This window comes from Saccostrea echinata, unplaced genomic scaffold (genome assembly GCF_033153115.1).
Source record: "Saccostrea echinata isolate AGI-Se365-2 ecotype Australia unplaced genomic scaffold, CSIRO_AGI_Sech_v1 ptg000064l, whole genome shotgun sequence".
Lineage (NCBI taxonomy): Eukaryota > Metazoa > Mollusca > Bivalvia > Ostreida > Ostreidae > Saccostrea > Saccostrea echinata.
The window spans coordinates 4,970,516-4,992,735 of NW_026889813.1; the positions used below are offsets into that span (position 1 = coordinate 4,970,516).

Consider the following 22,220-nt stretch of genomic DNA (forward strand, 5'->3'; position numbering starts at 1 on the left):
AGGTGTTAGGGTGAATAGTTCCATCTTGACGTGGCGCTGTTGCGCGTCAACGCCATCGTCACGCGTATAGTTAATAGGAAACATTTCTATGCCCTCTCTGACGACGGGTAAGATGTTCTATGATGGAAAAATTCATCTGTTGTTGTCTTTAGTACCCTTTTAACAGCTCTTCAAAGTCTTTTTTCTATAGATATTTCGGATTTCCAACGTTTCGGCATGAGTGTCACTGAAGAGACATAATTTGTTGAAATGTGCATCTGGTGCATCAAAATTGGTGTGATTTACATTCTTACTTAGGTAATGTAGTAGCCAGACCCAATGAAACTTCCTTCAACCTTACCTTGATTGCAAGAAGATCACATCGTCTGCAAATATCGAAAGACGATGTGTAAACCTCAAGTGCATAAGGTAGTACTACGTATACGAGATGTTTTGAAAAACCTGTCATCATCAATATGCACGTGTTTTCGACTTTTTACCAATTTCCCTACGTTACGTCATACAGTAATTTTGAACACTGATTTTAATGCACAGTAACCAAAAAATTCCTCTGATCACTTTTCATAATTTTCGGCTATGCGGTCAAAACATTTTCGAATATAATGTTACCCTTCCTTTCTTTTTTTAAAATTATTTTCACCTATGAGATTTACATGTAATTGGTCCAAAAGCAGCAAATCTTGGACGTGTTTTCAGTGAAATAGCATCGGATATGTTTCCAATATTTGTGAAATATACATTATTCATCAGAATTTGTTTTGTTTTCAAAACCAAAAAGAAATCTTATATATATATATATATATATATATATATATATATATATATATATATATATATATATATATATATATATATATATAAGCAACAACGATGCTCACACCACGACGTTTGTTACATTTAAAGTATTATGAAGATTTTTTTAGAGGAACTTGAAAATTTGCAGCGTTCTATTTGTAATATAGTGTCTTATTATAATATATTTATAATTATTATATATTAAAATAATTTTGCAAAAGTTTGGCATTCAAACGAAAATGAACTATTCTAAAAAAAAATGAGCTCATTAGAATTTTGTATTTCGAAAGAGTTGGTCTTGATTATGAATGGTTGTATAAATTTAAAGATAATACAAATAAGATGAAACGTGGGATTGTTAAATTTTTTAGGGTCAATGTTCGTGGACAACCAAAATTCTACTGGTTTGTGATGACGTTATTTCATGGGTAACTCGTATACCCAAAAGATTTAATGAATCGATACAATGACAAAGTAAATGTTTGTGGAGTTGTTAATTCATGGGTAAGGGGGGGGGGGGGGCTCAGGAAATCCACAAAAATTTGTGAACTGAGAAGAAGATAATTCCACAGTACCCGTACATGGATATCAAAGATTGAACAGCACAACTTTCAAAACAGAACATATTCACAACTAAATTATTATGTATTTAACCGCTTTATTTGAGCTTACTTATGAGAACAAAAACAATTGTATCTATTATTCAGTATTTTGTTGGGGGTTTTTTCAGTTAGGACCAACTGAATATTTTAGCTTAACAGCTAGGTCTATATCTTCACCTTTTAACAATGACATTAAAAAATAAATAATTTCCATTTAATCATTTTTATTTACTTCTAGCATTCAATATATTATGTCAAACATTTTCATTAATTCTTTAAATGTGTTTTAGCTACCTATGCCTGTTTCCAGTTTTACTTTCACATGGGAGGAGATAACATAGGTGATTTGAAGATAACAGTGCAGGACGCATATGGATCAAAGGTTACTAGATGGTCAAAGTCGGGACATTATGGTTACCGCTGGGAAAAAGGCTATTTACCTCTCCCATCCACTGCGGCTGAGGTATGTTCAGTTAAGCAATGTAAAGAAAAAGACTGCATTTTGTATTAAACGTTCAGGGAAAAAATACTCAGGATTTTTTGAAATATACATATAGGATATTCAATGTTTCGAAGTTGGACATGGAAATTATATCCCGGGCAGAAAAGATTTTTTTCATACATATTTTCAAGAGCGTGAAGCGCTAATTAAAATATTAAAACATTCTGTATCACATTAAAATGAATTCCTTACCAATATACAAAACATGGAAAAGGTGAAGATATCGAATAGTGATAAATTTCATACAGTGAAAGTGAAGGTGAATTCAAGTATGATTGATTGATTGATTAATTGTATTTTGCATCCCGTTCGAGAATTTTTCATTCATATAGAGACGTCATATTCAATTATGATTATGAATATTATTTAAGAATTTCTTTTCATAAGTCTACATCTTAATCCTTGAGCTTTCAGAAACCTTGTATATCTAGTATTTAAATTTCTTTAAAGACAAGATGAGTTAATCAAAGAGGATATGATATTGTCTTTTTCTTTAGATCAAAATAACCGGAATCAGAGGAAAAGACTATCGATCGGATATTGCACTTGATGACTTCAAAATTACCCATGGGCATTGTGGTAAGGGGCAAAATCAGAAAGCTAATGTCTGATAACTGAAATACTAATTTCTTTTAGAAAATAGAAAAGTATTATTGGTATTCTTATAGGCTGTGAGAAGTGGAAATATGGATTAACTTGTGAAAAATCATGTGATTGTATAAGAGGAACCTCTGAAGGGTGTAATAGTCAGACTGGAAGCTGCGTTTGTCAGTCGGGATGGAGCGGAAAAACATGTAATTGCCGGAGGTCAAAAGACACCTGTCACCCTACATACTCTTATTGCCATGGAGATTTCTGTTTATGTAAAGATGGCGTGTATGCCAACGGTGTCAACTGTTCAGGTATGATTACAAAACTTCACATATCCTAAATTTTAACTGCGAGATTTTCATTTTGTGAATAACACAAAAATTATATTCTACGTAGCGATGGGTTTCAAGTTTTCAATATAAGCATTCATATTAATTACTAATTGTTGCAAAATTATCAATTATTGCAAAATTGGTAGTTTTGACACCCCCCCCCACCCCCTATATATATATATATATATATATATATATATATATATATATATATATATATATATATATATATATATATATATATATATATATATATATATATATATATATATATATATATATATATATATATATATATATTTGTATGTGTGTGTGTGTGTGTGTGTGTATATATATATATATATATATATATATATATATATATATATATATATATATATATATATATATATATATAGCACTAAAAACCAACAACACTGTATATCCTAAGTGTCGGATCTATGAAGTAGATACAAGGTCATGGATGGAAATTTATATACAATAATAATTGTCAAATTTTCGGGACGACCTGTCCCTTCCTCAGGACAAAGAAAAAAGTTAAGAAGTCATAAAAACAAAAGAAATAGAGAAACAAAAACAACTAGCACTACTATTAAACTACTAAACACTAAATATTTACAGTATTACATGTTTAATTTGAAGTTTATAAACAGTTGTGATCAAAGAAATCCGGAGCGCTATGAATTGCGTCCGGTCTAATTGGTGTACTCTGGTGAAGTCCGAATTGAACGAATTAGTTATCGCTAATTAATTACGACCAAGCAGTAAATCGTACATTGTCTTATTCTCTCAAAATAGCGTAACTATGCATGATAAAAAGATTCAAGAAAAATAATATGGAAGGGCAATTTTAAAATATGAATTGGATATATTATAAATTTGGTAATCGGATAAAAGAAATAAACAAAAATGTCAGGTGTAAATATATTTGGGTAGGTTGTTCCAGAATTGCTAATGCGATTTAACGGTAGTTACCAAAGGGACTCTGTCGCTATTGTCTTTTTCCTTGTAGCGTAATAGGTTTTGCCTGTCATGTCCCGCCATCTTATCAATAGCAGTTTGTACGGTGCGGGCATCGTAGCCCCTCTTGCATAAGTGGGACTTGAGGAGACCGCTTTGTTCCTGTTATAAGGCAGGGGATGAACAGATGGGAATCTGTGGGTTTCGTGTGGAGACTGAACCCGATTTCACCATCAGTCAGGGTAGATGTAGTATCTAGGGATATGTTTTTCGAATTAGATACGTCTACTGTAAATTTGATAGACTGATGAAAGGTGTTGGCAAACGAAATGAATGCCTCGAGGCTCTCGTAACATTCCACTCACTTCATCTCTATATCGTCAATGAAACGCAACCAGCTAAGGGGCCTAAATGGTGTTTGAAGTAGCAAGTTGCGTTCAAGTCTGCCCATGAAAATATTGGCATAAGATGGTGCCAATTTCGTACCCATAGCAGTGCCATTAACCTGCAGGTAATGTTCTCCATTAAACAGGAAGTTGTTATACTTGAGAACATGTTCAAGGAGCTTGGCAAGGGACTCGGTAGAAGGAATTTGTATGGATCTTCTATCCCAGACTTCTCTACAGGCTTCGATACCCTCATCGTGCGGAATATTGGTGTACAAAGATGTGACGTCCATAGTCAAGAGAAGGGTATGATCTGGAAGGCCAGTAGAGGGCGTCTTGTTAATGTAGTCCGTGGTGTCCTTGAGATAGGATGGCAAATTCTCTACGTGTGGACGGAGATGTAAATCAATGTATTCAGAAACTTTCTCCGTGGGGTGTCCAATAGCGCTAACTATAGGGCGTCCTGGCATACCTTCTTTGTGTATCTTAAGAAGGAGATAAAATTGTCCTGGTCTACAGTCAATAGGATTGAGTGTCTCATAGACGTTTATACCAATCTCATTTTTTCTCAAACATTTCGTCAAGAGTTTTGGTGATGGCGGTGGAGAATTCTTTAGTTGGGTCAGAGTCCAGTTTTTTTTTATAGAAACGTTAGTCTGAGAGTTGTCTATGGACCTCTGCCATGTACGTCTCTTTATCAAGTACTATTACTGTGGACCCTTTGTCTGCTTTCTTGATTACAATGTCATCCCGATTCTTTAATGATTGTAAGGCGGATCTTTCTTCCTTACTCAAATTGTCGGGAGCCTTGTCTGGCATTGAAAGGAGTTTCTCTATGTCTGACCTAACGGCGTCAATTTATGACTCAAGGGCTCATCATTTACCCGGTGCAGGTTCCCAGTCACTTTTGGGCCGATAGACAGCCATTGGCTGCATACAGACGCCCGAGGAACCTAAAGGACATGGTAGTAAGAACCAGATTGGACAATCCATTACTTAACGGGGGCTTTAAAACTTGCTCTGACAGAAGATGTCTTATCTGTAAGCACAGCTCTGACACAGACAGCTTTAACAGCCCCGTTACAGGCCGCAGCTGAAAAATACTAGGGAATTTGTCCTGTCAAACAGACAACTGCATTTATCTCATCAGTTGCAAAGTTTGCTCCAAACAGTATGTTGGTGAAACAGGAGATCTCCGCAGAAGAGTCAATAATCACCGTTCTACCATTAGGACCAAAAAACTCAATGAACCCGTTGGGAAACATTTCAACCTTGAAGGTCACAAATGAAAGGACATGACAGTAGTGGTTAGTGACCATAATCCAAGATGGACAGACGCTCAGAGAAAAAGGCAGGGGAAAGTTCTGGATGCACAGACTGAAGTCATTCCGCCCTAATGGTATTAACAAACTAAATGACTCCACCAGGATGAACGTGAACGAAACCCAATCCCTGATTGTAACAAACAAGTTCATTCTCTCTATATAGTGTACACTTTACCGTTAATTCGCATTAGCAATTCTGGAACAACCTACCCAAATATTTACAGCTTACATTTTTGTTTATTTCTTTTATCCGATTTCCAAATTTATAATATATCCAAATTCATATTTTAAAATTGCCCTTCCATATTATCTTTCTTTAATTTTTTTTTTGTCATGTATAGTTACGCTATTTTGAGAGAATAAGACAATGTACGATTTACTGCTTGGTCATAATTATTAGCGATAATTAATTAGTTCAATTATGTAAATGGCACTTCACCAGAGTACACCCGATAGACCGGACGCAATTCATAGCGCTCCGGATTTCTTTGATCACAACTGTTTATAAACTTCAAATTAAACATGTAACACTTTAAATATTTAGTGTTTGGTAGTTGAGTAGTAGTGCTAGTTGTTTTTGTTTCTCTATTTCCTTTGTTTTTATGACTTCTCAACTTTTTTTTTGTCCTGAGGAAGGGACAGGTCGTCCCGAAAATTTGGCAATTATTAATAGTTTGTGTCGTTTTTCATTTTTAATGCTTTATATATATATATATATATATATATATATATATATATATATATATATATATATATATATATATATATTATCCAAAAAAAAGTCTCAGTGGTCAGATTAAAATACTTAAAATAAAGAAGAAAAACACGAAAAACCTCAGCAAAGCTTTAGGCCTTTCATTCTATCTTCAGAAGCTTTACAGAATAAACAACAGTAGGTACATAGTAACGTTACGCAATGATACGCGGAGTTTTAAAATTTCATATTAAAATATGAATTTGGATATATTATAAATTTGGAAATCGGATAAAAGAAATAGACAAAAATGTAAGCTGTAAATATTTTGGTAGTTTGACGTAACCAATGGAACTGTTGTAGGTTCCAATGACATCACATATTTCTGTGCATTTGATTTGGCAGACAGTGTCAACCGATGCAAAATCAAATTGCCGCCAATGCTGTGGGAGATCGAAGAGGTTAGGTCTGATCATATTGCTTATTAATCTGAACATGAAACAGAAATATTATGCATATTACCTGATTTTTTTACAGAAAAATAAAAGTCAAAGTCGATATAAAAGAAAAAGCTTAAGCATGTTGTTTGTTTAAAAGTTCGGCATAAATGTTACATGATGGATACAAGGAAAAGATTGAAACTCTGATATTTACCAATAGTTAAAATTTCAGACTTTTTTTCCAGGACAGAACACACTCGATAAGTGATATCTATCATCCGACTAATAACCGCTACCTTCAGACCAGACTCATCCCCGAGAGCACCATGTATTCATTTACTCTCAAAAATATATCTCTGAGTAAGTGTTACATTCTTTGATTTTTAAGCTTAAATAAAAGTTTGAAATGTATCAATTTTTCAAAATACAGACAAGAGACTCCTTTTGAATATTACTAACCGATTCTTGTAGAAAGTGATAGCTGTCTTCGAGTAAAATACTTTACACGCGATCCCACGAAGCAAATGCTTCGAATTCAGGTAATAAAGGATGAACAGTTGATGAGTAATAGGCTGTTTCAAGGAGGAGATTGGTCCACTGCCAGTGTCTCCGTAGGGGCATCTTCAAGGATCAAGGTATCCATGCATTTCAATAAGCTTAGAGATTAAATTGAAATTATGATCTTTTACCGAAATATATTTATTATTGCATAAAAAGCCATGTTTTCCGTTTTGTTTTTGCAGATTCATTTCATTGTTTACGTCTACAATAATTTGCCTGTTCTTATAGACGACATAGCCATAACGGCTAAGAAATGTGGTAAATTTTTTTTTCTTCATGTTTTATAATACATGTACATAGAAATTTATATATATATATATATATATATATATATATATATATATATATATATATATATATATATATATATATATATATATACTAGACAAAATTGCTAACGCACCACTTGTTATTCTTATTTGTGAATTGATCATTTGCCTGATTGGTACTAGTATATAAAATATGCCATCTTTTCCAAAACAGTTGGATTGAGAAATGCCTTCTAGTCATGATAAGACCCTTAAAGGACCTTCTTGCCCGAAAACCAATTTCCCGACGTGCACTGCGCACCGTTTTTGCCAAGATATGAAGTTGGTGATTACCGATGGTGGTTCTTGAGGTTGCGACGGGAAACAGTCTCCCACTTAAAAATCAAATAATATACCCTTATTGACTACCATATCTCTTAGTAGTCATCCAGTGCCTTGGTGTTCCTTCAAAATCCACCCAACTTCCGGTTGCCCCAATTTTGTGGAACAATCTTGAAATTATTGTGTGGTGCTTATTTAATGCCGTAAATATCTATAGTAAACATTTTATGATTGTTGATTCATTTGCAACAATTTTTCATTAGGGGAATGAATGATCTTTTAATTGTTTTAATTTTTCACAAATTTCTCCAAAGGAACCCCCTGCAAAACCATACTGACTACCTTAGCACGCTCTTCTAGGAACAAACGCCGCATACTGTGTAACTTTTATTCTGAGTTTTTAATTAGTACAAACATAGAGAACACTGCCATCAAGAAAAAAATAGAAATTTATTCCACCAAAAGAGTATGGACACGATTTTATTTTTTTCATTGAAATGGTTACGCTTCAGTAAACATTGTTGTTATTTATCAGTTAAGACATTTAAATGCCTCATTTTTCATTAAATTAACATAATTATTTTTCAAAAACATCATTAACAAGTTTTGAAAAGAAATATATCAATTTATTTAGGTGGTGCGTTAGCAATTTTGTCTAGTGTATATATTTTATATATATACTTAAATAAATGAAAACAGAATGCTACAGTCCAAATTAAATAAAATCTTTACTGTTAGCGCTTTCAGCCATGTTGGCTCTTCAGACAGTTATGAAAAGTATATATTGAATGGACTTTTGTTTGAATGTTTGTTTGAATAAAGTTTTGAGCTTGGATACTCTTCCTTATCTCATTTTATTTCATAATAATACTTTATTTTATTCATAAATGATAAAATAAATAAGCTAATATCTGCTATATTTATTTCATGTTAGACATTTCTTTTTTGACCAATGTGTTAAAACTTTCCCTTTTTTGTCTCTATATACATGTACATATGCTGAAGCTTTGAATTTGTGATGTGATTAGATACTGATTCTTGTGAGTCAAATTGTTTTAAATATCTTTTCCTATATTGAATAGTTAAGGAAAGTACTTTTTATTCAACTTCACACTTTTCCATTTCCTTAATGTATTGTGCTCTTGAAAAAAATCGATCTAAAAGTCCATTATCATTGTCTTGTGATCTGCAGTCTTTCACTTTTTTCCATTTCTCTCTTTAATTGAGAAATCTATTTTTCCCTAACTCTCATGCTTAAAATCAAATTTCAAAATCCTTTTACTTGTCATTTGTTGTTTCTTTTTTTTTTGTTGACATTCAATAACGCGGTACCCTTATTCTCATTCTCAGTTATGTCTTTCAGAAATTGTCCACCTCTATGAAATCCCTTCTTTGATCTTCTTTGAGGAAAAGGTTTCATAAATGAAGGAAACTTTATTTCTTATCAAAAGTTTTAATTTTGTATTTTTTTTAAAGTGTGGAAATGTTTATATAAGATATTGGTAATTTAGTGAGTAATACATTTCCATCTCGTTTTAAATATTTATACCATTATTCCTTTATACCGGGCATATTATTAAACCTAATTACAGTGGCCCAGAACTGAAATAATTATTTGCCAAACATTTTATTTAAAATGACTTTTATTCTCTACAGGTGCTTGTTCACAGTGGTATTATGGATCGGATTGTGAAAAAATGTCCAAATGCAACCGTACAAATACTCTCTCATATGGCCACCAAGATCAATGCAACTGCAGTTCAAATTGGTTTGGTGAAAAATGTGACTGTTTTAAATCAGAAAATGATGCATGCCTTAAACAAGGAGAGGTCTGCATGGGAGGTCGTTGTTTATGTAGGGATGGATATACAAGAGTTGGAATAGGTTGCAGGGGTAATAATGCCAAATATCAGTGTTCGTATTTAAAATACAATTTGTTGTTGATTTCCTAACCTCTCTGGTATCAGAAAGTTATAATAATAAGAGAGCGTTATCTTTGTGATGCTTGTTTACTTAAGGTGTAGTGTACTTAAACCTGATTTCTTTACAGAAGAAGCTTTTTATAATTTTTTATTTACAGATATTGATGAATGCAAATTTTTATGCAAAAGTTCTCTTCAAACATGCAAAAATACGAATGGATCTTATTCATGTACTTGTAATAGGGGTTCTTTTGGAGATGGTACAATTTGCTCAGGTAGTGTGTTTTTTCCTGACATTTTCACTGCTCCTTATACGAGTCATTTGTTACCATTTATCACCCTGGCCATTTGCATTATGTGTCATACTTTACATGTTTTAATTAATATATTTTTTCCGGATCTAAAAGGCTTTTAATTGTTTGAATAATTATTTCAAATTTTAAGGGCTCAAATTGTACAAAGCAGGATACAAATGTATGAAATATTTCAAATTGAAGATACTATAGTATTAAATAATAGAATAGAATAGCAAAAAGATTAAATAAAGCAGAACTTTATTCCCTATAGTATATTTTAAAGTGAATATACGTTTTAAAAAGTCACCCGCGTCGCGCAGTGGTTAGAGCATCTGCTCTAGAGTCGCGGAATAAGGAGTTGATCCTTACGTCGCGGGTTCGAATCCCACTGTGGGACATGGAGACTGGTCCTTCGGATGAGACCGTATAAACCGAGGTCCCGTGTCGCAGTAGGTGCTGGCACGAAAAAGATCCCTCACTGCTCAATGGCCGTAAGTGCCGAGTATAGGACAAAATTTGCAGCTCTCCACCGGCAAGTGGTGGCGTCTCCATATGAGTGAAAAATTCTCTAGAGGGACGTTAAACAACATAACAACAACAACAACAATCTTGATAATCTATTTTTTTAATTGCTTTTCTCTTCTGAATACAACAAAACACAACGTTCTAGGAATAAGACTAAAATTAATTATTAGGATTGCATAATTATATTCATAGTAAAAAGTTGATTAAGGTATTATATTTGTAGTGGTATATGTAGATAACGAAAAGGAAAAAAAAATATATATAATAATAGAATTTCCGGATGGTGTTTTTGTCTTTTTATTCTCTTTTCCCCGACAAATATTTTTTGCATATGTTTTTGTCAAATCCAGTTAAGATATTTGAATTCATGTTAGATAATATCTCTGCTTTTCGAAGAACAAAACAGAATGTGTTGCTGAACAGCAGAAAATCTCTTGTTGAATATTCATCAATTAAAACGTCTTTTATGACATAGGTAAAATTTTCGACATACTTTTTTTTGCATACATTGTATGTTTCAGAATCTCCTCTCGCCATAACAAATGGGTCTACACCAATGAATGGAACCATACTGATGTGGCGAGACAATATATGGGGAGCGGTTTGTCAGCCCTTTGATCTGTTTACAGCTATGCTAGCATGCAATACACTTTTCGGTGATGATATGTAAGTTGCATAGGAAAACTTTATAATGATTTTTGTATTCTAGAAACGTTGATCTTGCTAGAGACATATCACTATGCATAAATGGAATACATGTTAATTTTTCAAACTCTAACAGTCAAATTTTTTTTATTCTTATTTAGAACCTTCTTTCAATTTGATATTACTGATAATAGTCAATGCTAGTATTCTATCTATATCTTACCTAGACATGGTGTTCATCTTGCTCAACAAGGAGGTTACAAATCGCCAAATGGAGTTGCATATAAGTCCTTCGTATGTGATAAAAAAAGTAAGAGATTTGACCTCACAAAATGTAACGTCTCAATAGAACCATGTGACACAGAAAAGGATGCAGTGCAATTATCCTGTGGTGGTGAGTAAAATGTACATAAAATATGCAAAAAAAAAAAAAACAAAACACGTGTCTATGAAAATAACTTAATTTATTGTGCATGAAAGGTAGTTTGACAACTGTTAAAATGACCAGTTGTACCTCATTTTACATTAAAATGGAGAGTATAAAATGATAGCAGTGATTTTTGGTTACCCCCCCCCCCAGCTGGTTTCCACTGTTTGAAGTCATTATTTCGCAAGTTTTAAGGTCGATATTATGACCTTGTCAGCAAATGCAGCCTATCATTACGTCAAATGCTGGCTTACGTTTCTCATACTAATTGTTAGGCCATAATTTACACACTGAATCATAGACGGATTTTTCCGTTTTCCCGATCATGACAAGGAGCACACTGCGGCTGTGACCGGTCGGCAGGGAATGCTCACTCTTTTATGGCACCTGATCCCACCTCTGATGTTTTTGGAGGTCCATGTTTGCTCTGCTCTTGATATCTATTGTCTAAATGGACTTTGAGCTTGAATACTGTCCGTTATCTTTATATTCATTAATCTATCAGTTGTAACAAAAAGCTAAAGTATTCAGGTGACCTATTGATGTCTACTTTTGTCCCTTTTGGACAATATTTTCTCAGCTATTCTTACCGAAACATATCAATACATTTACAATATTTTTACTTGTGAATATACATGTATGTGTTATGTGATAATGGCAGACTACTCTGTATATTTAATATTACAGTCTGTGGCGGTGTATACAAGTCTCAGTTTGGACTAGTGGAGCCACCTCTACAAGTCCCGGCAAACACATTGTGCTTTTATTTATTGAAACCATTCAACTCGAAAACGATCAACGCCACATTCATTTCTTTCTCATTAAATTCAATTGATCAGTTTCGAAGAAGACGATCTTCATCTCTAATTCCATGCGATGATACATATATAGAGGTATTAATGCAAGAAAATTCCCCAATAGTCTTTTCCTCAATTTTTAAGAAACCAAGATAATGTTAAAGTTCTTCATATTACAGGCTAACCACATGAATTTTATTTGAAATTTACATTTTATTTTTAGATATTTGATGGTCCAGATGCAAATGCGCCTTTTATCGGCCGCTATTGTGGCAGTCGACCACGATTCACTGTCACTTCTACAAGAAATAGCTTATTATTTATTTATAAAACATCAAGAAATACATCAAAACACGATTTCCAGATTATCTACGAAACAGAGAAGAGTGTGGAAGATCGTGAGTTTATTTGTAATCGCAGATGAAATTTTTAGTAGTGTTTAATACAGAACTTAATAGATTCTACGGTTACAGGAATATTTTCTAAACGTAAAGTTTAAATCTTAAGAATTTTACTGTAAAACTTAATGAGTTATCATTGTTTACATTATTCTCTTATTTCAGCTCACGCACTGGGGGAACGCTGTAGTCACTCTGTGCAGTGTGTAGCAAACAATGCCTCCTGTATCAGAAACATATGTACTTGTGATAAAGATTATTACATGTTTGATAGTGCCACTTGTTTGGAACGTAAGTTTTTTTTTTTCAATGTTAAGTTAAACTTAAAAAAATACAAAGAATGCCTGACTGCATGACGTTTATTTAAAAAAAGACTGTTCATTCAGGTTAAACGAAAGTATATAGATCATGTTTATACTCACATAGATCAAGAAAGCGAAGGTGATGAAAATCAAAATAGGATGCAAGTGGCGTTTTACTTTATTTATTTGAGAATTATACTACAGTCCCCGATAAAAAAAAAGATATACTGTATAAAGACAATTGACTAAGCATGTTAAAAAAAATCAAACCTTTATACACATACCTGTATATTGATAAAGGTGCTGTACATCAATAACGTATAAACGCTTGATAGATTTCCATGAAACTCAAAAATAAATCAAGACGTTTTTTCTTGTTTATTAGGATAGGCTTTGTTTGTGCGTTTGTTTTTTGGTCGGAATTCTTTTTTTTTTATTAAAAGTTTTAGGTTTAAGAAAAAACTTTATTATATTTTCGGAGTGGTAGTCACATTGTTTTGCATACCTCAAATTTAAAAGATGAAACTACAAGTTTGGAAATGAGGCTTTCTGATATAACATACATTTTTATGTTTCCTGGTCAATTCCATAATTACGTAGTATAAATTATGTGCACAAGACTTTGTAACAGTGATCATTTTTTCCGAAGTATAACTGATTGAAAACATCCATGATTTTTTATCTTTGAAAGGGAAAAGTTTGAACTCTTCATGTAGTGTAAATGAACAATGCAAGACTTCTTATTGCCATGCTAAGAACCAAGTGTGTTATTGTCCACTGTACTCAGAAATTGATGAAGTAAATGAAGTATGTGTTGCCATACGAGGTGAGATTTTCAAGTTATCATTGTTACCTTGCGTACATCGTTATCTATCTTATTTTCTTTAGAAGTAAAGTTTTGATTATAAGTAAGAAGATATCATTTTATAAACAAAATGTATTGATAAATGAGTTTAGATATCTGCAAGGTACGATTTAAGATATGGCAGTTTGGTTGACTTTTATCACAAAATTCTTGGTGTTACAAATTAAATGAAAAGAAAAAAAGAAACGAAAATATGTCACATGTTATTGTATGTGATGAACCTTAAAGAAGCTGCTGAGTGGACAAATGGCGTTCGAATTTCATAACATATCCGTATTCAATCTTTTTCAGCAAAATCACAGCAAGAACAACAACAACAGTGGTTGGTCCCCGTCCTCCTGCTCATCATCATAATCATAATAATACTTATTGCTGCCATCGTTATCTTCGCTAAAAAGAAGGGATACATTCTGTAATATATATTATTATTATACTTATTATGATTATCTCTTTTTCGTCCTTTAACGTAAATTTTTTCACTTATCACATATGTTGAACAGGGAATATAATATGTTGAACAATGGGACCCATGTTCCCTTACAAAAATGAAAAACTTTATACTTAGCTAAGGTAAATACAGTGAAACTTTGATTTACTATCAGTCATGGTTAATATAGTCTATTTGCAAAGGATTTTGGGTACCAAATATAGGAAAAAATCTATCGGATCAAAATGCAGCAGTTAGAGTTTTCTCTTGCTGCGGGGTTGGTTGAAGAGCACATCATTACAAATTATGTAGAATTATTTGGAAAGTTATAGATAACTTCATAAAAGAGAACTTTAAGACTTACAATCATACAGAGACAAAGGTGTCTTTACAGACGGGGGACAGGAAATGATGCTACTTTCACATATTCGGAGCTAATGGCAGCATCCAACTCTGAGTAAGGCATTCTTTCTCTAAAAATACATTTAATTTTCTGATAACGTTAGTGTCGTTTTTATTAAATGTTCTTGAATTTTTCATTCATGTACTTGTATAAACAAGGTTTGCAAATTGTGGCCTAATTTGTAACGGATAACTTAAATTTTTCAAAAATTTAAAGATGAAAAAATAAATGCCTTGTAAATTCGTAGTGGACATTGGCTTATAAACCTGTGTTTTTTTAAGTGAATGAAATTTTAAACTGCTTTTAAATTTGTCTAAAACGAAATAAAATGAAGTGCATAGGAGCCAATGTCCCAGTATATGTATTTCTTTAGGAATGTTCAATCTTGTTTGTCATTGAAGAATAAAAGTTTTCTACCAAATACCTTTCAAATCTATTTTGAAAAACTTGCAGGATCATATGGTCACACAAAAAATTCATCATTAAAAATAGCTTTTGATTTGCTACAGAGTTCTGTGTTGGGCGCGGTGAAGTACGAATTGCTTCTGAATAAAACTAATGAAATTGCTGGTTTCAGATTTAACACAGGTGATAAAATTTCGCATCGATGCTCCGTAATTTCTATAAGCCAAGCAGGGGAAGGTAATCACAGGTAATTATAGCTAAATGGGACTTCATTCTCTCTGCGTGAAATTTTCAATGTCAATTTAGAGCCAATTAGTTTTACTTTGTTTATTTTGATTTGTTTATAGAATACGTTTGAGTACATTTGGAGATACATTTGAAAGTTTGTGTGATTATGTTAATTGGCCAGAAGAAGAATTTAGGGTAAACCAGTGTATAACTTTTTTCAAGAAAAAAACTCTTTTTTTAAAGCTTAAACACTGTAATTGAAGGCTGGATGGTGATTTTTTTTTTCGGTTCAGAGTATACTGAGATCCTGTGAGGAGAGACCAACAGACATCGGGACAGCATCACAGAATAGACATAAAAACAGAAATAGAGACGTATTGCCATGTAAATGTCACTTTTACTAAAATCAAAAACAGAAACGTCTTGCCATATAATTTTCAGTTTTTTTAAATATTAGTAATATTTGATTAACTTCTCCAAAAGAGCACTATATATTCTTCCTAATACTTGTCTCCTCATGCTCAGTAAAAAAAGGTGAGTCCTTTGGATTAAAACTGTTTATACAAATGAATAAGCCGTTAATAAGAATAAAAATGAATCAATTTGCTATCTATTAAAGTGGCATGCAAATTATCTTCTGTATTTTGCGTTTTATATTTTTTAGACGACTACAACAGATTAAGGGAATCTGGTGTAACCAGTGTGGACGACTACATCAACGCAAGTGTTATAGAGGTAAGTAATTTGTAAAGCAGCACTTCTACTAATTGTAAATCAATCATGTTTTCAATATATATATATATATATATATATATATATATATATATATATATATATATATATATATATATATATATATATATATATATATATATATTACTGTGTATTTATCAGGGTCTACATAGTCACTACCCTTATTACATTGTGACACAATATCCACTCATTTCGACTCAAAATGACTTTTGGGGGATGGTGTGGGAGCAAAGAGTAACATCGATTATTAGTCTTGTTTCAGGCAGCGAGAAGGTATTTTTCTCTCTTACTATTTAATCCAGTTCCATTAATTATGCTTGTTCTTTTTATCCAATATCGATATATGATAAATATGTTTCATGAAGAAAAAAAACACCAAATATTTACATACAGGTTTTTTTTTCCACACATACAAATCATAATTTGCTTGTATGCTGACATGGCATATAGATCAATGGTTTTGTTCATACATGTTTTGTCGTTGATCGAATTGTATCAAATTCAATTCTTTTACTTATATTTAATGATTAAATGTGATATTCTACCCCTTTTATTTAAATTGTAGGAAGTATACTTTCCAACAAGGACGGGTATGACAAGAAGCTTCGGGAAAATCAAGGTGCAAACACTGTCAACATTAACTGTTCACAGGTGTACATTCCGATGTTTAAAGATTGTGAAGGTGAGAGAACTCTATTTTCAGTGTTAGAAATTGTAGGTAAAATGTATTATAAAACAATCCCGTGCAATCGCGGGGAATTGAATTCTTACCACTAATAACAGAACAATTCCAATATATATATATATATATTAAAGTTTCTACTGACAGTTAATCACAGACTTAAAGTAGGAAGAAATACTTTAATTTGTGCAAAATCCCCCAGTTAATTTCTGAGCAGAAGTAGATCTCTCTCTCTCTCTCTCTCTCTCTCTCTCTCTCTCTCTCTCTCTCTCTCGAAAAAACTAATCGTGAAAAATAATTATTCCATTTCCATCAAGGATAAAAGAGGCAAATATGCACATTTAACTGCTAAATTGTCAGCATAATTTTTGGTAAAAATTACTGAGCTCTTATATATACATGTAGGCCTAGTAATTTATACGAAAGACTCAATTCAGAAAAAAACCCACTGAAATGTATTGATTAAAGCACAAATTTTTGTAACAGCATAGTTATATTTGAACAAAATCATATTCATTACCTGAATTTTTTTTTCTTTACATGTAAGCAAGATAACTACGAAACACATATTGTACTTTGGGTTTGTTGCCATGATGTTCTCAATGGTGAATATGTCCATTGTACGGATAAATTTGTTAACACAACCTACCTAAAGTCTTTCGATATATAAATTTATTCACAACAATAGTGTTATCAATTGCTTTACCATTATTTCCATGCCCAATTACACCAATTTTTTGTATATTCATGTAGTGATAATTGCCTCGTTTTTCTTTTTAACATCGGGCTCGATGCCTTGTAATGTTCTAGAAATTTCCGTCAAGATTAAGATCGGTGAATAAGAAAAACGATTTGCACATTTTGCTGTTTAACCAGTTATCACAACTTATCTCTTTTATATCACTGAAATCAAACATTGATTGAATAATTCAGTGATGACGTTTTATGAAAAAATAGATGATTGCTAGTGTCAGTTTCATTAAAAATTGCCAGTAACTTAGATCCCCCAACTGTAACCACCACCGGACTCTCTTTTTGCTATTTCAGGCCTGTTTATTGAGATTGAAGTAGACTTTTAATTAAAGTTACGAACATTACTATGAGAGTGAAATCTAAATATGGTTTACGGACATAACCTCATACCCAGTGTATTCTTAGAGGAGTAATTATGAACTCTGGTGCATGCGTTTCGGACTTTTTTTGCAAAATTTATTAATTTATAAGTATAGATATTGTATTGAATGGAGCTGATTAGAAACTAATTCTATTTTACTTCAGGGGTCCAAGAGTCACACTGTAAACCACTTTCAGTCATCATTTCTCTCCAATTTCACGAGAGATGAGTGTTCAGATCTTTTGAATCTCATTAATCTTGTACATTCCAATTCTGAGGATGGAAATGACAGTAGACCACTTGTCATACACTGCCTGTACGTTCATAGATTTTTTTCTTTTACCTTTGAATTCAAATTACTGATTTATACTCTTTCTTTCTCACTGAATGTATTATATCAAGCTAATTAAATGTTAATTTAAGAAATGAATACATTTAAAATCAGGAATGGAACTGGTAAATCCGGTGTCTTCGTTGCCATGGATTATCTTATACAGCTCATTAGAAATGGGGATACGCATGTCGATATTTACAACCTCACACACGTCCTGATCTCAAACAGGGAGAAATTAATAGAAAATGAGGTAGATTTAAAAGCATGATCCTCTAAAAATTTTGTTTGGTTACACGATACAAACATGTTTGTATTAAATATTAATCAAAATTAAATTATTTTATTTTTCCACAGCAGGTTGATGACTCTCTCTCTCTCTCTCTCTCTCTTTCTCACTCTCTCTCTCTCTAGATATAATGAAAGGAAAAAGAAACGCAGGGTAACATAATATGCGAAGATTTTTTGAGTGTCTGACCAAAAAGTAAGAAAACTGGTCGGAGGGGTATCTTGGTTACTGTGCACTGAAATCGGTGTTCAGAATTACTCAACCGTGAAATGTATGACGGCATGTAAGGAAAAAGGTAAAAAGCCAAAAACACGGACACCTGAGGTATACACATCGTTTTTCGATATTAACAGACAATTTGAATTTCTTGTAATCGCGGTATGGCTGATGGACGTTTCATGGGGTGTGCCTATTGCATAGTATAACTCAAGAAAAGGGGAAAAAAGGGTGTTGTGCAGTTTGTGGGGAATTTTTGACGCCATTAAACGTCTTCTTCATCCTTAGAGAGGAACTTGAAGGGTTTCCAACCAACCGTGACGATGACGTTGGCGCGTAACAACGTCATGTCAAGATTGGGATATTCATCCTGCCTCCCGTGTAATTGACATCTCATTAACACTGAGATCTCTATTAATAAAGTTGACAATGATAAACATTACATTCACCCAAAAACTGAAAGAAACCGATTCTGCAATTTTGGTTTGTGAGATTGTCACCTTTACATAGTGTTCTTATTGACTCGTGCGCACGTGCGTCGTTTGTCTAATTTTCAGCATGTTTACCCCCGGCCCAATGCAGCCAGAGATTGTCAAGACCTTCTGTCAAACATTCACATTTACCAACTCGACTGGCCTTCAATAAGTTCATCTTTTTTCTCCATTTGATCATCTCTTGGACTAACTCGACGGCAGGGCTTAAAGGCGTCGGGAAGCCGAAGCGACTCTGCACCAGCTAATTATAAGGGCTACATTGTCGGAATGAATGCATAATATTCGTATGAGAAAGATAAATGCACTGGTGAACTCCATGCAGAGAAGAAACAAGGCTGTGAAAAATGCGCGAAGGTGCCTTGGTGATTTGATTTTCACTTTTGGGGGGTACTGTCATATGAGATTCAATAACTCATGAATTATCAGTCAACATAAAATGAGATTTTGGTTAACTTGTTAACTAAAGATGTGTCTGAATGTTTGATTACAGTACTGGAAAATTCGTTTGAAAAAATAGAATAAAACAACTTCACAAGTTTACCCTGCGTTTCTTTTTCCAGTATATACAAAATGACCTTTTAGAAATAAATTGTTTGTTTCTAAATGAAATAGAAACTTTCAAAGAAGAATGAATAAGGAAGTGATAAATGCGTTGTATAATATTGCTTGTTTGTGTATTTCCTAGACACAATACCAGTTCCTGTATGACTGTGTAGAGTTTTATTTGGACCATGAAAAGAAAAGTCCACCCCCTAAAATATCAGAGGCTTATCCAACAGAAGAGGAAGGTAAAGCATGTATTTCTTCATTCTTTTTTTTTTATATTCTCTATTAGATTATTTGGATTGTATATTGTATATATTTCTAAAGAGGTTACATTTTATATATGTCAATCCAATCAATTTTCAGATCTTAAATGTACATGTATGATAAAGTGGTGTATATCTTAATATAATAGCCATATCTGAATGATTTTTAAGCAAATTAATGTTCACATGTATTAAATTTGGTAATATTTACCTTGAAACTTTGAAAATAAGTTCTTTACCATACGGTCGGTTAAATTTTAAAACAGAGTTTAATTTTAGGTAATTCAGCACTAAAATGACTTCATTTTGAATTCATATTGATGTAGAGTGTAACTTCTAATAAGGTTTGTAATAAAGAGCTGCGTTGACTAATCCCTGTATTATTTTTTTCTTGTAGATATTGGACTTATAGAACTGTCCCATACTAAGACCACATTCTTTGCAAAGAAGTACTGAGGAAAACTGCCTTTTAAGTTTCAGAAATTACTTTTCTTTAAATACTGAAATACCGGACCAAAATTATCCATTGAACATTATGCATTGAGATGGACACCCCTTTTATGTCTAGATCCGCACAATTTATTTTGCAAACTGAGAATATTGTTAGCTATACAATTAGGTGTTTTGCTGTCCATTTTTGGGAATTAAAGTGAATGAATTAGAATATTTCGGAAAAGTTGTTTAATGCCTTAATATGATATGTATAAATTAAAAAAATTAAAGAATGAGTGATTGTAACAATGATATGGATGATTCATAACCAGCAATTGTAATACTGGCAGAGTTACGTGTTGGTCTCTCTATTTACAGTATTCCAAGTCAATATGCTGAATTTTCTCAGGGAATCTTAAAGACGTTTTAGACAATTTATACTGTCTCCAAAATCAGGTCGAAAATATTGATGTTTAATCAGGCATTAAATAATTTGTTGATAGGTTTTAGAAGTCGATTCTACCATGCATCAAACTCCCTCGGGTTGTTGTTTTCAGTAATGTTGTGTGTTTAAGGAAGATATACGGTATCCTTGTGTAAAACTGATTCTCTGTTGAACAAGAAATCAGTAAGAAATATTATGTATTTACTAATAATATATTCCTGTTGATAACATACTTGTATATACCATACCGTAAGAAACTATGAGAGAAAATGAACCGTAGTTCATGTCGTATTTTACTTTTATTTTATATTCTTATATGCAAATTAAATTTCATTGATATATTTTTATACCCTAAATATGTACTTTAGAATTTCTCCCAAAATAAAATTCCTTTTTTGAAATGTTTCAATAAAACATTAACAAGCGATTTTTTGGATCTTGAATTGAATATAATGATTTTATTAGAATCTCTGCAAGGTTTGATATATCATCAAATAATAATACGTTGTAAAGTTTATAATTGCTAAATTTAAGAGTTTGTAATAGGTTTCTTTGTCTTGCATGACTTCCAAATATGTTTCGGGAAATTTATATGCATGATTATGAAATGTATACTTTAACTTTATTTTTGTTTATATCTTGTCCCTGTGTTAACATTGATCCTATGAATTCATATTGAATAAAAATTAATTGAAACTACAGGTAGTTTTTTTTCCCCAAAAGGGTGACAGTATCGATAACATGTAGCACATATAGGAAACAGCTGTGTCGGTCCCAGATTTTAAATGGAAAAAATTGAAAAGGGCGGGTGGGGATCCATCTTTTTAAGTGCCTGTGTTTAAAATCACATATTTGTGTGGACAATTCTGCGTGGTCTTGGGGGGGGGGGGGGGGGGGGGAATAGTGGATGAAGAATAGTTAAGTAGTAATGTATGTGAAAAATTTTATTTATTTGTTGACACAAATTCTTGGATCTCTTCAAACCTCCAAATCACTAAAATAATTCGCCGCGCAAATTAGTGGTTTAACAATATTCAAAGTGTAATTGCTTTAACATCTTTTATATCTTGATGGTTAGGATTTTAAAGAATGTTTTTTTTCTTTTCGTAATTGAACAACTTTAAAGGATTGTTATCATTTCTCCTCAATATGCATATTTTAATCGCGCCATGTCTCAATGTTACATAAAAATAACTAACAACTAACTGATGGCTTACTTCCTTAAAAAAATTAATAT

The 22,220-nt window shown here is 32.6% G+C and overlaps 2 protein-coding genes across 2 annotated transcripts; both read left to right on the forward strand.

Annotated features, from left to right (window-relative positions):
• The first annotated feature begins 1,295 nt into the window (after positions 1-1,295).
• LOC133175692 (MAM and LDL-receptor class A domain-containing protein 1-like) lies at positions 1,296-7,007 on the forward strand. The gene is made up of 6 exons (XM_061310801.1): positions 1,296-1,299; positions 1,688-1,860; positions 2,397-2,478; positions 2,568-2,801; positions 6,551-6,648; positions 6,873-7,007. Exons 1-6 carry the CDS (start codon positions 1,296-1,298, stop codon positions 7,005-7,007), a joined length of 726 nt encoding a protein of 241 aa, XP_061166785.1.
• Positions 7,008-7,117: 110 nt separating this feature from the next.
• Positions 7,118-21,370, forward strand: LOC133175957 (uncharacterized). Its single transcript, XM_061311112.1, has 22 exons — positions 7,118-7,262; positions 7,371-7,446; positions 9,435-9,671; positions 9,859-9,975; positions 11,043-11,187; positions 11,394-11,560; positions 12,281-12,486; positions 12,614-12,788; positions 12,954-13,079; positions 13,782-13,916; positions 14,247-14,367; positions 14,777-14,839; positions 15,363-15,437; positions 15,538-15,613; positions 15,712-15,802; positions 16,083-16,153; positions 16,313-16,444; positions 16,737-16,853; positions 18,132-18,283; positions 18,413-18,551; positions 19,983-20,085; positions 20,504-21,370. Exons 1-22 carry the CDS (start codon positions 7,152-7,154, stop codon positions 20,560-20,562), a joined length of 2,694 nt encoding a protein of 897 aa, XP_061167096.1. The 5' UTR covers positions 7,118-7,151; the 3' UTR covers positions 20,563-21,370.
• Positions 21,371-22,220: the final 850 nt, after the last annotated feature.

Coding starts and splice junctions, on each gene's coding strand:
- LOC133175692 (XM_061310801.1), top strand. Junction 1,861..2,396: donor TCCCATCCACTGCGGCTGAG/GTATGTTCAGTT, acceptor CTTTTTCTTTAG/ATCAAAATAACCGGAATCAG. Junction 6,649..6,872: donor TGCTGTGGGAGATCGAAGAG/GTTAGGTCTGAT, acceptor CTTTTTTTCCAG/GACAGAACACACTCGATAAG.
- LOC133175957 (XM_061311112.1), top strand. CDS start 7,152: ATGCTTCGAATTCAGGTAATAAAGGATGAACAGTTGATGAGTAATAGG. Junction 11,561..12,280: donor AGTGCAATTATCCTGTGGTG/GTGAGTAAAATG, acceptor TTAATATTACAG/TCTGTGGCGGTGTATACAAG. Junction 14,840..15,362: donor ATGGCAGCATCCAACTCTGA/GTAAGGCATTCT, acceptor TGCTGGTTTCAG/ATTTAACACAGGTGATAAAA.